Source organism: Arabidopsis thaliana, chromosome 5, assembly GCF_000001735.4.
Source record: "Arabidopsis thaliana chromosome 5, partial sequence".
Lineage (NCBI taxonomy): Eukaryota > Viridiplantae > Streptophyta > Magnoliopsida > Brassicales > Brassicaceae > Arabidopsis > Arabidopsis thaliana.
Genome location: NC_003076.8, coordinates 14217562 through 14231260, shown reverse-complemented (window position 1 = coordinate 14231260; position 13699 = coordinate 14217562). Strand labels below are relative to the sequence as shown.

The window sequence follows — 13699 nt, the reverse complement described above, 5'->3', positions numbered from 1 at the left end:
ATCCATGTAACTCCATATAAACACACAAAGTCACAAACCAATAACTATATTAAATGAAACACGTAATTCACGAAGTAGTTATACTATATCAATCAGAGTATATTTCGGTCAACTGCTTTACACACATTTCATGATACCGTTCACTGGCCATGGCTGGTAGAATATACTTAAAACGAAATCTACAGTTCACACTATAACTAACGTTGACAAACTTTTATTTATTTTAAATTTATTGATATTATTTTTTTTTAGTTTTTTTATTTTGTTAAAAATGTTCAATAATATATATAGTCGGTGTGTCAAAATAACAGCTGAATAGCGGAATCATTGCACATAATCATTTTCTGGTTTTACTTTTACGGTAAAAGACTCACCTTGATAACGCTAAAGTTTTTCGTTTCCTTTAATTCTTGGGAAATTGCAGAATCTATATTCGAAAGAGTCGTTATTTAAGTGTCCAAAAAAGCCACTGTTTAACTAATATTGTGTATGTGGAAATTGCGCATGTACTTTTATATATCAGAAATATCTTTTTATACTGTATGAAATATATAGTGTTAGATCATTATTATTCTTCGCATGTGGTTTTTTGTATTTTTTTGTTATTTATTTATTAATTTTTGGGGAAACCAATCGTCATCATCATTTCTCTTTTTATATGGAGAATTGTATCTCTTTTTTTCTTTATTAAAACACAATACAAGAGATAAAGGTTAACGTAATATTTATTAGATGCTAACGCTATTTCATAACAAAAGTGAAACTATCTGAAATCACCATGAACTTATGATATTAGCCGGTAATCCAAGTATTAACATACCAGTTTGTATTAGGTGGTAACTCGTATACAAAACTTATGAATTTAAATTTTTAATACCTCTAAGGGTATTATCACTATATGTAAACAGATATTAGCTATTAACAAAAGGTTAACATAACATTTGTATTAGGTGCTAACTCTAATTCATAACAAAAGTGAAACTATCTGAAATCACTAAGAACTTATGATATTAGCCGATAACCTAAGTATTAACATACCAGTTTGTATTAAGTGGTAACTTTGATGCAAAACTTATGAAGGTATTATCACTATATGTAAACAGATATTAGCCGTTAACAAAAGGTTAACGTACGTACCATTTGTATTAGGTGATAACTCTAATTCATAACAAAAGTGAAACCATTTGTTTAAACCCTCCTAGTCCAAAAAAAAAGTCCCCTCCTTCCATCTTCCGCCGTCAAAAAAACTTTTCCCTCGTCGCTTACTTGCCGCCCTGCAACACATTAATTGTATGATTAGCAGTCATTTTTCTTTTTTATCGAATAACACCTACTTTATCGACTCTAGTTTCTTCGTACACCATCAACAAATATAATATGTAAATATTTCTTTATCCTGCTATTTCGTATATTATCATGATATTCTCAAAATTATCGATAATCCAAAGTTATGAGCAACATCTTCTTTCCTGTTTTAAAAGCCATAGTAAAAGTTTTGTTATCGACTGTTTTTTTTTTTGAAAAATGATAAGGAGATATATATATAGGTACACACCTGAGACTTAAATGCTTTGTGTCTCTTTCTTATACGGACAATATATCTAGCGGAAAGAGCCTACCGATTCTCTATTCGTATAGGGACAATTATGTCATATTTAATTTGCAAGAAAATTTACACCTAAATAACGAAATGATATATAGATCCTTAATTATTTGCTCTTATAGGTATAGATATTTCATTCACCCTTAATTCTTTGTTTCATGTTAAAACAAAAACAGAAAGAAGCAAACAGAGTAAACAAACAGCAAAATAAATTAAGCTTTTGAAGAAAAAACGATTTTGTTTAAATAAGAAAAATAGTGCCACGTTCGTATGAGCCTCGATCAAAAGAACAATATCTCATGAAAATTCAGGATAGTAATACTAGTTCTGATATGCTTGAAAAAATATAAACTTGCATAACAGTCAACTTCTCCACAACATTCTCAGAATACATTTGGGTCTAAATGTCTAATATTGTAGTATTCCTCAAGACAAGTCCGCAACGACCTTGTTCAACGAACGGCCGATCACATAGTTCACCTATATGTCTTAACGACCGGGCAATGTACATGTTAATTAGTTGTTTTACGTTTTACCCTCTAAACGCTTTTCTCACCGTGTTTTTAACCGCTTTTATTTGTGTCTAATTTTATTGTTTCGAGCCTTGCAATATGTATAGTTTATTTGCATAGAAGTTCTTCAAAAGAAAAAGATTTGACAACTTTCCAAAAACAAAAACAAGCATAGAAACTTTATCTCTTCTTTGCATTTTAGGATTAAGTCTAGATGCTTTTTTGCTTCCGTTGCATTTCCACTAGGGACAATGATTTATCATCTTTATATAACCAAGCTTAGCCCTGAATTCAATGCTCTTATTAATATTAATATGTTGCTTGTGTCACCATGAAAAATCGGAAAATCCATGTGTTGATCTTGTGGCTCGAGTGTCAAAATGCTTGGTTGATTCTTGGTTTGATTGTCTACAACTATATTTTTATTAGACTTAACCGAATCTAATCTTCTCACATTTAGATTCAAAATGCATGATCATGGTTGTAAAAAAAAGAAAACTCGAATTTTCTTATTCATTTTGCCACTTTTTTACTAATTCGAATTGTCATTTTCAAAATGGTTTCACACCTTCTGCTTATACCTTTTTTAAAAAATCAAATAATTTTCATTCGAATGAATCCTCTTATGTATGCTTTACTCTAGGTAGACTGGTAGACTAGTCAAGGGAATCAATTGAATCAAAAGGTTATTTATTATTATAAACTGGACGCTACTCAATCAACAATTATACACACACAAAATACATCTAGTCAATAATTTGCACAAAGACTTCAAGTAAATCTCTATAATAAAACGAAAAATATTATATGTACAAGATTGATGTCTATGACACAGGCACAGCTAATAGGTGACGTTTGCATGTTATATTTTATTAATCTAATTTTTTTTTATGTATTTGTTTTTTTTTTTTGTCTTCACTGGAGATACATTATTGGAACTAAAACAGAAACTGTGCAAAGCCGGCAAAGATTGAGACTTTCTTCCAGAGACAAATCAGGCAAAGGTTTAAATCCTTTGGAGAACAAAGTCAAAGAGTTTGCATAGGTTTAAATACATTATTACTTAGTCTGCCGATTACTAAAATAGATAAAATTCAGAATTTTCCTTCGATTCTCTGGTATATTTAAATTAGAAATCTCAAAATGATAAGATTTTTGACAATTTGGATCCACGTGGAATCCTTCGGAAGGTGAACCTCAAACATGGAGCCTGCATGGAGCTTGGCACAAGTAGATGTTATCTAGGAGCCTCATGATACTACTGCACTATCTCTCGAGAGGAGTGACTTCAAAAGTTATCGTTGATTTATTGATGGTTCATGAAAAGAACATCCGAAGCACAAGTTGATCTTCTGAAATTTTGTTTAAACATTTGCTGAAATTTTCCAAAGTTTTTTGATCTTCTTCTCTATCTCCGAAGCACAAGTTGTAAAACCATATATATTTTTCTTTTAAATATAATTTGATATTACATTAAAAAAAAAGAAAAAAAAAAGAACATCATCCTTATTCAGGTTTAGGATGGTATTGTGCGAACATCAACAATGAGGCACAACCCATGGTAGCTTATAATCTTTGCTGGAGGCTCTCTCGTTTACATATCAAATTAAAAGCATTAGTGTGAACGATAAGATATCGATGCTTAATTGCTGAACTTGAGACTGAAGTTGCTTTCATCACGGACAGCTCTGATCCGGTGAACATTGCATCTATACCAATAGAGTGGCCGGCATTTATGACGTACGCAATAAGAAGAGAAGTGTAAGAAAACATTCTCGTATTTTTCTTTTGCTTCTCGTAATGCTAATATAAAAACGGATACGTTAGCAAATAATGTCCGTGTCTACCAGTATTATATTTGTTCCCCCATAATGACTTATGAAGCCTCTCAATTAATATAAAGTTGTTGACGGGAGAATAAGATTTACTTAAACCAAAAGTCCAATAAACGAGAAAAATGACTGTCCGAGACTCCGAGCAAATGTGATACAAAAACCAAATTTTCAAAGCACAGAAAAAAATAAAAGGGAGAAATCCCTAACCCGGAAAACATAACAAAACTACTAATATTATTAGTTTGCTTCTTTGTTCTTTATTTGTCCGGGTGTTTTTCATGGTCATGGTCAAAAATTGGTTTAGCATCTATGGGAAACAGATGCCATCAAATCCGAACGTCAGGTCTTTTATTCGCTTATTTTTTGGAGACTTGAAAATTCGAGATTTTAAGCAATTTGAAAACGGCAAGAAAGAATCTTAGTAGAAGAGGTTGAAATCGCCAAATGTGGTGTGAACTGATGATGGAGATATTAAATCAGACTAGGTCCGGTTTGAAAGAGTCGAGACACATCATATCTCGGCCAGATATGTATGGTTTTTTAGTGGAGGAAGCTTAAAAAATACCCTAATTACTATGGTACCAACAGTAAAAACGATTATGGGTAGCAGTGGATCTATCGGTTGAAGGCAGAAAAAATCATTGGTGAGCCTCGAACAAATTCATATTCGAAAACGAAACATAGAAGAAAATGAGATCAAAACGCATGAAGCACACCATTAATCGAAGAGCCCTCTCACGGTGCCGATAAAGATTGCTAGACAGTCTCATGTTAATAGACAGCAGAGAGGAGATATTCAAATCGTTTTATTTTTTTCTCTTTTTGGCGGTAAGGGTTTTTCCTAATATTTTTTATTTTTTTCTTATTTTTGGTAAGGATTTGTTTACGTATCTTGAATAATAGCTATTTAAAGAATTAGACCTGTTATTGTCGCTTTTCTTATATAAAATATCTATAAAAGTTTAAATATTATATAAGAAAAGTCTGGTGATTCTTTTGAAAGATATCTACTATAAAATTTAAAATATTATGTAATAAGAACAATCATTAGTGTATATATATGGGTACATGTGTGTTACATTTCTTTCATAATTCCAGAAGACAACCTCATACTTACAGAAGCTTTCTAGTCCAAGCTCAAGCCAGCAGGGTAAGAGATCTGGAGTTTGATTGTTTTTAAACTTGTATTTGTAGTCAACAGAAGCTCTCTTATCATCATTTTTTATTATTATATTAAACTCTAGTGTTATTAAGACATGAACTATTTATAATTTTATTTATTAAAAATAATTGCAGAATATAAAAATTTTGAATACCAAATATTCTCTACGAGTTTATAATTTTTTACAACCGAATAAAATAAAAACAGAATCTAGGAAAATAAAATTTTCCCAAGTGTAATAACAGTATTTACCACTAGAATAGAAAAATTTACTAAAGGTTAAAAATAATTATTTTTCTAAGCTTTATCATTATCTATAAACAAGTTTCCAAAAATATTTTTTACTGTTCAATCAACCAAACACTAGTTATAATAGTTTCTTAAAAACAATTCAACACAAGTTAATGTAATAAAATCATTCTTTTAAAAATCATTGAGAGTTCTTTGTAAATTCTTAAATCAATATGCGTTAAGTTATCATCTTAAAAGTAAAAATAAAACTAATTGTACATCTAAAGATATACTGAATTTAAGAATATTTTTATGGAAAACAGTTTGTTCATTTAACTATTATGGATATGGATCACTTTCACAATGAAGTATTTTTAACAATCAAATTTCTCTCCCCGTGTGTGGTAGGGAATATAACCTGGTATACATAAGTGCAAGGAAATAGACATTATTAACACAAAATATGTTTGTTCTTTCTAGGAGAGTTATTACAAAATGTGGAGGCTGAGGATCGGAGCTAAGGCAGGAGATGACCCTCACTTGTGCACCACCAACAACTTCTTGGGAAGGCAGATATGGGAGTTTGATGCCAACGCAGGCTCTCCAGCGGAACTCTCTGAGGTTGATCAGGCTCGACAAAATTTCTCAAACAATAGGTCACAATACAAGGCTTGTGCCGATCTCCTTTGGCGTATGCAGGTAAAACTTTGACAGTGAAACACATGCGCGTAAATTGGTCTACCTATACGGTATCACATAATATTTTTTTTATCTAAAAGTTTCTAAGGGAGAAGAATTTCGAGCAAAAGATTCCACGAGTGAGAATAGAGGATGCCAAGAAAATAACATTTGAAGACGCAAAAAATACACTGAGAAGAGGAATACATTATATGGCAGCGTTGCAATCTGATGATGGACATTGGCCTTCCGAAAACGCTGGTTGCATTTTCTTCAATGCCCCCTTTGTAAGCTGGACGCTCCATTACACTCTTAAATAAATTTCTAATTAAAGAAAATTACAAAAAATAACCAAGTGTGCAAATAATTTTAGGTTATATGTTTGTATATCACTGGCCATCTGGATAAAGTTTTCTCTGAAGAGCATCGGAAAGAGATGTTGCGTTACATGTACAACCATCAGGTACCTAGCTCACGATCAATATATTTTATTCTTTAAAGATTCATTAGATAGAATTATAAATATAGAAAAATATTTATAGGTAGATGTCTTAGAGATTGGAGATACTTAACTAGGAAATACTTTATCTGTATAAAGATATTTTTTTATAGTTTCTTGTCAAACATGTACACATATTATCTCTGATCCGAATTATATGATGTTTTGGTACAAGACACACTGATAAGTGAATAAGTAATATATATATATATATATATATATATTAATATATATTTTATAAGACATCTGAATTATCTTTACCTTACGATGAATAATAAAATATATACATTTGTAGGGAAAAATAATAATTTGTGTGTTTAAAATAAAATTCAATAGCTATGGTGGTGCCAAACTAGGGGTACAAAACTACAAACAATACGAATCTGTACTATTATCTTTCAATGATTTGTCATTTGTCCATACTCACTTTAAGTGCTAATTTGTGCTGGCAATTTTTATCGGTGTGTTGACTGATAACCTAATAGTAATAGTGATGCATTTACCGTAGGGGTTAATCAAAACTTGGCAGTAGGTACAACCGTACAAATCATTATAAATATATATATATCAAAGACATTTTTGGTCTTTTTATGACCCAAAATGTTGTTTTCTCTAGCTTCTTTAGAAAAGACCGTTTCGCCAATTGCATCTTTACAATGGACTATCTCTTTTATTTTGAGTGTGAAATATATGGATAGTTCTGTTGATCCGTAAGATAGTAAAAAAAAGAAATGAAAAATGAAAAAATAAATCACCAGAAGAATGAAAAGAGTGTTTATATATGTATATGTTTGAGATGAATTCCAAATACACAAGATCCTCATTGACGCAAATAACACACAAGAACAACACACATTTTGCATGACACAAACAAATCCCACAAACATTTTCAACTAAAAGTTATACACAACCATTATATTTTTTCAATTTCTCCATAGTTTGCCAAATCATTTTAATGTTTCCCATTCTTTTCCAAAATTGATCAAATCTTACCATCAAGAACGACGATGGTGGATGGGGAATAGACGTAGAAAGCCATAGTTTTATGTTTTGCACGGTCATCAACTACATCTGCCTACGAATCTTCGGAGTAGATCCCGATCATGATGGTGAAAGTGCTTGTGCAAGGGCTCGTAAATGGATCATTGACCACGGTGGCGCTACCTATACGCCATTATTTGGAAAAGCCTGGCTTTCGGTATGTTGCATATATAATTACCAACCAAATAATCAATCTTGGTTTTCGTTGTGATTTTCCCTAATTAAATATTTTCAACTCAAACTATTAGGTTCTTGGAGTATATGAATGGTCTGGTTGCAAACCCATACCCCCAGAGTTCTGGTTTTTTCCTTCCTATTTTCCTATTAATGGAGGTTTGAATTCGAATAATTCTTATTTTTAAGTTTTTTTTTTAAATGTGGGGCCATGAATCGGGGCTTGAACTATGAGAGTCTTTTAAAGTACCCTCGGGATTGGCTCTGTTGAGTCTTAATTAATATCAGTTGACAAAAAAAAAGATCGGGGCTTGAACTGTGGGACTCTTTTAAAGTACCGGCCTAAATACTAAACCACTATTAATCCGACAATTTAATTTTGTTATACATGTAGGCACTCTCTGGATATATTTACGGGATACTTTCATGGCAATGTCCTATTTGTATGGTAAAAAATTTGTTGCTAAACCAACACCTCTCATTCTACAACTTCGTGAAGAACTTTATCCTCAACCTTATGCTGAAATTGTTTGGAGCCAAGCTCGCAGTCGATGTGCGAAGGTAAATCATATATATTATGCATTGTATGCTCATGAGCACATCACGATTATTAACTCTCTATAATAAATTAAACAATCAAGATTTAATTGGTACAAAGTAAAATATGATGCAGGAAGATCTATATTATCCACAATCATTGGTACAAGACTTGTTTTGGAAACTTGTTCACATGTTTTCGGAGAATATCTTAAATCGATGGCCTTTCAACAAGCTCATTAGAGAAAAAGCTATTCGAACGGCAATGGAACTCATTCACTACCATGACGAAGCCACCCGGTACATTACAGGTGGAGCAGTGCCAAAGGTAATATTAGCATTTTTTTGTGTTAACACAATTTATTAAGAGTTTGTATCCAAATAGTAACATAACAACGATCCTAACACAAACCACTAAGCTACATGTCCTCGTCAAAAGATATAAACATCAAATAGAGGAAAACGAAAGAAGACCAAAAAACAGTGATGAAACATTGTTTATATAACTATATTAGGTGTTTCATATGCTTGCTTGTTGGGTTGAAGATCCAGAGAGTGATTATTTTAAAAAACATCTTGCGCGAGTCTCTCATTTCATATGGATTGCGGAGGACGGCTTGAAAATCCAGGTCAGTCTCTTTTTTTTTTTTTGACGACGACACTATGAACCTCAATAGCATTAATTTTTTACGATAATTTGCAGACTTTTGGTAGCCAAATATGGGATACAGCCTTCGTTCTCCAAGTCATGTTAGCGGCTGATGTTGACGATGAGATAAGGCCAACGCTCATAAAGGGATACTCTTACTTGAGGAAATCCCAATTTACAGAGAATCCTCCCGGTGACTATATCAATATGTTTAGAGACATATCCAAAGGAGGGTGGGGCTATTCAGACAAAGATCAAGGATGGCCTGTTTCAGATTGTATTTCTGAGAGTTTAGAGGTATGTGTTTTCTCTATGAATTACTGATATAAAGATTTGCATGATATAAACAAACGCTTGCGCTTGTGACGCAACTAATATTACATGTTGTGGTTTCGGACCTGGAGGAATTACGGGATTCAGCCCAGAACCTTCTGGTATTCAAAAAAAAAAAAAAAAAAAACGCTTCACTATTTGTAAAAAAATATTTTTCCGAATAAATTTTACATTTTATTTATGTGTAAAAAAGATATGAAAATTTGATTTTTGAATGCGCGTGTGTTGCTAGTGCTGCCTGATCTTTGAGAGTATGTCATCCGAATTCATTGGTGAGAAAATGGAAGTGGAGAGGCTTTATGATGCCGTCAATATGCTTCTCTATATGCAGGTAATTTTATTCTTGTTAATTATCATAAACACCCCCACAAGCTGATTAGTAACTTATAGTTATCTCACAAAACAGAGCAGAAATGGAGGGATATCTATATGGGAAGCAGCGAGTGGGAAAAAATGGCTAGAGGTAGTTATCATTTATTGAATTCTAAATTCTTTTGGATATAAATGATGTGATGGAAATATTTCAAAACAATTGTAGTGGCTTAGTCCCATAGAGTTTATTGAAGACACTATCCTCGAGCATGAGTATCTAGAATGCACGGGGTCAGCGATAGTGGTGTTGGCACGCTTCATGAAACAGTTTCCAGGGCATAGAACAGAAGAAGTCAAAAAATTTATAACAAAGGGAGTGAAATACATAGAAAGCTTACAAATTGCGGATGGTTCGTGGTACGGAAACTGGGGAATATGTTTTATATATGGGACTTTCTTTGCTGTCCGAGGTTTAGTGGCCGCGGGAAACACTTACGATAACTGTGAGGCAATCCGTAGAGCAGTTCGATTCCTTCTTGATATACAAAACGGTGAAGGCGGTTGGGGAGAGAGTTTTCTTTCTTGCCCCAACAAAAATTATATTCCTTTGGAGGGGAACAAGACCGATGTGGTGAATACAGGACAAGCATTGATGGTTCTAATAATGGGTGGTCAGATGGATAGAGATCCTTTACCGGTTCACCGCGCTGCAAAAGTATTAATCAATTCACAAATGGATAACGGTGATTTTCCACAGCAGGTGTGTTTCTTGTTACCCTAATTTTATTTAAGAATTTCAAATTTACTGTGATATTATTGCTCATTTGTACATTCGATTTTGTAGGAAATAAGGGGTGTTTACAAAATGAATGTGATGCTAAATTTTCCAACCTTTAGAAACTCTTTCACTCTTTGGGCACTAACACACTACACCAAGGCTATACGGTTGCTCCTTTGATGATGACCATACATCTGAAGCTCATCACCCGTGTTATACTGTTTTCATTTATCTCCTTCTTGTATTTTTCAATGTAAGAAGTTCATTTACTTTCTTGTTTTACTTGACCAAAAACAGAAAAATAAAAGAAAAAAATTCTTGCTTTTCAATGTAAAAAGGTTTGGAACATTAATAAAGATACTCTATTTGAACACCTCTTTTTTCTTGGTTACCAAGGTAGATCTTGAGCCAATCCGAGATTAACAACCGAAATTCATTAAAAACTAGGTATATTTGCCACTTAAAAGGACTACAATGGTTACGAGGGATCCCAAAAAAAAAATTAAGACTTATTTTGTGGCCTAGACATACATAGTCAGTTGTAACAACCTGCTCTCGGATTTTTGAACTTTGTAAGATTAAGTCGAGCTAAGGTCTAAGGGGTTGGTTAGTTTTATGAAGAAGTTAGGGTATTTTTTGAAGTCTGAGAACCTTTAAACCATTGGTCACTAATAAACGAGCTAATGTTTGATTAAAGTGTTCAATACAGTTTGAGTATAACTGACCAATGTCCTGGTTAGGTAGAATGTGCAATTAAGATAACAACTTAGAACCAACCGAAATAAGGTAAAATACTCATATGTGGCAAAGATACATTTCTGGAAGGTAAAAAAAAAAAAAAAAGGGTTCGCCGATCACCCTTATATTCACCCCATCACCATTATATTCACCCCCTTTATTCCTGACAATCGGAATCTGCCACCGACACAAAATTATATATCAGTTAGGGTTTATAAAAAAACTAAGGTTTACATTTTATGATTAAACAAGGTTAAATATCGGTTTGGTTTTATTAATTTATGTTTAGATTTTACAGTTAAACGAGGTTAAATATCGGTTTGGGTTTCGAAAGTATTGTTAGAGTTTAGATTTTATAACTACAAATGAGAAATAGGGTTTAAATTTTGTAAGGAAATGAGATTATATATCTGTTTGGGTTTGTAGAACCGTGGTTAACCGATATTAGATTTTAAAGTAAAAATAGAAATATTCAAATATGAGTCAAAATTAATTAGAATTTTTAAATCACATATGAATTTATTAATCAATGAACCAAGAAGGACTTTTAAATTTCTTTTTCCAGTATGCTCATTCTCATTCACGTGGTAGCATTCTCATTCGTTACCTTTCTAAAATTGAAAAATCATCTTCATCATAGTTAATCTTATAACAGTTAGTAATAATCATTCCATATCATATAAGAAAAACAGCATTGATTGTCTAACACATAAATAATTTTAGTGAAATCACATTATATACATTCAATGATTTCTAAATATTAATATTCAAAGAAACGTTAAGCAGCCTAATGTTTACCTCCTAAAACGCCTAAACGATTAAGCGTTTGTAAGATTAAAAAATAAATATAATATATATATAAATATTTCTTAGAAACATAAAATTATTAAATCTTAAACAAATATCCAACAATAGATGAACATTTATAAATATGTATATGTAAAATAAAACTTAGCTCAAAATTGGTAAATACACTAAAACGATGTAGATGCGACTTTAGAAGGTTAAAGCGGTCGTCTAGGCGTCACTTCAGCATCAAAATGACTCGTATGATCTAAGCGACCGTTTAAACCAATTTTTTGAATACTGATAAATACTAGTTAAAATCCTTTGTTATCCATTTAATGATTTATTTTTGGATTTTAAATTGCATATTAAATTCTTAATAGATTTGAAAGTAAAATATATAAAGATTCAATTATGTGGGTTTGCCATATTAGTTTAAAATTCATATATCAGATTTCAAAATTAATGAGAATTTTTAAATCACATATGGATTTATAAATAAATAAACCTATAAAGACTTTTAAATTTCTTTTTTCCAGTATGCTCATTCACGTGGTAGCATTCTCATTCGTTACCTTTCTAAAATTGGAAAAGCAACTTCATCATACTTAATATTAATAGATTTGCTCATGTATGACCAAGGCTCTTACCTAATTGAATTCTATGAAGCGTTCAAATGTGTGTAATTTGTGACGTATTAATGAAATTGATACTTCTTTAAATTATATCAGGTCTTATGTTTATGATTATGGTGTTTACAGCATGATTTATGTTTGTTGTAGTGTTTACTTCTTACCTAACTGGATTCCGGCAATTATTTTCCCTATTTTAGTCAACTATTATACGCAAATTCCAACTTGTAACGGCCACGGCTAGTACAATATATTAATTTTATTTCTTGTGTCTATATTATGATGATTTAATTCTGTTATACATACATAATCGCATACATGCATGTAATGGAAGGCATTGGGCTCAAAGGATGGATGTTGTAACGCCCAGACCGTCATCGTCCGTTGGTTCCTACATCTTTAATCTTTTCTCGGCCAATATTGGACCTCACACTTGTCTAACGCTCATTTGTTATCTTTGGAGGCTTTAGAGTATTGTCTACTAACCCTACAAATCACAACGTGATATTTTTATGTGTTTGGTCTATTTATTCAGTATCAAAAATCACTTAATTGTAGATTATTAATCATGAAATTATTTCAGCTCAAACACGCATAAATATGAAATTCCATATTTGACAGGAAAAGATAAACATACTTTGGATAACCAAATAAATTCTTTTAATCTTTCTAAATGCACCACTATATTTTGCGATATATCTTAGTGTTAAAAATATAGAGAGAGTATTTGTAGAATGTACATGAGCTAATCCTTTATTTTTTTATTTTTTTTTCATGACCTAATCCTTGCTGGAGCAGGTCGGTTTTAAGATATGATGTTGAGTTAAAACCCATGTTTCCTAAATCAACTATGTACTCAGTCTGTCGTATGAGTATGAAACATGTAGTGTTTTGTTCGTGTAATCCTTTGTACGTACACAATTATAAGGCGTATCCAGCGGCGGATCTACTTACATTGGGGAGGTGGCAGCTGCGCCCACTTAATTTGACATAATTTGTTTTTACTTAAGAAAAATTACAATTATGATGTACAATTCGGATAATTCTTTCTTTATGCCCCCATTATCCAAATTTTATTGCCCCCATTTACTATTTATAATCTTCTTAATATATAAAAAATTAAATATATTTCCAAAATTTTAGTGTAGTTAACCACAATCATCATTTACTAAGTCTAAATTTCCTTACTGCCATAGTAT

General features: G+C 32.0%; 1 protein-coding gene and 1 long non-coding RNA gene across 3 annotated transcripts; one reads left to right on the top strand and one right to left on the bottom strand.

The window, feature by feature from the left end:
* Positions 1-4443: 4443 nt before the first annotated feature.
* Positions 4444-4694, bottom strand: AT5G05325. Its single transcript, NR_142826.1, has one exon. It is a non-coding gene; the product is annotated as an other RNA (long non-coding RNA).
* Positions 4695-5049: 355 nt separating this feature from the next.
* On the top strand, positions 5050-10627 carry PEN3 (putative pentacyclic triterpene synthase 3; the record flags this gene model as incomplete). Of its 2 annotated transcripts, NM_001344127.1 has the most annotated exons (14): positions 5050-5100; positions 5824-6042; positions 6123-6308; positions 6395-6484; positions 7521-7718; positions 7810-7894; positions 8130-8296; positions 8409-8600; positions 8788-8901; positions 8976-9218; positions 9487-9585; positions 9661-9717; positions 9793-10326; positions 10411-10627. In NM_001344127.1, 13 exons carry the CDS (start codon positions 5839-5841, stop codon positions 10522-10524), a joined length of 2283 nt encoding a protein of 760 aa, NP_001318680.1. The 2 variants fall into 2 exon arrangements, with proteins under 2 accessions (NP_001318680.1, NP_198464.4); NM_123006.4 differs by lacking the exon at positions 5050-5100 and having other exon boundaries at positions 5839-6042; positions 10411-10524.
* Between the last annotated feature and the right edge of the window lie 3072 nt (positions 10628-13699).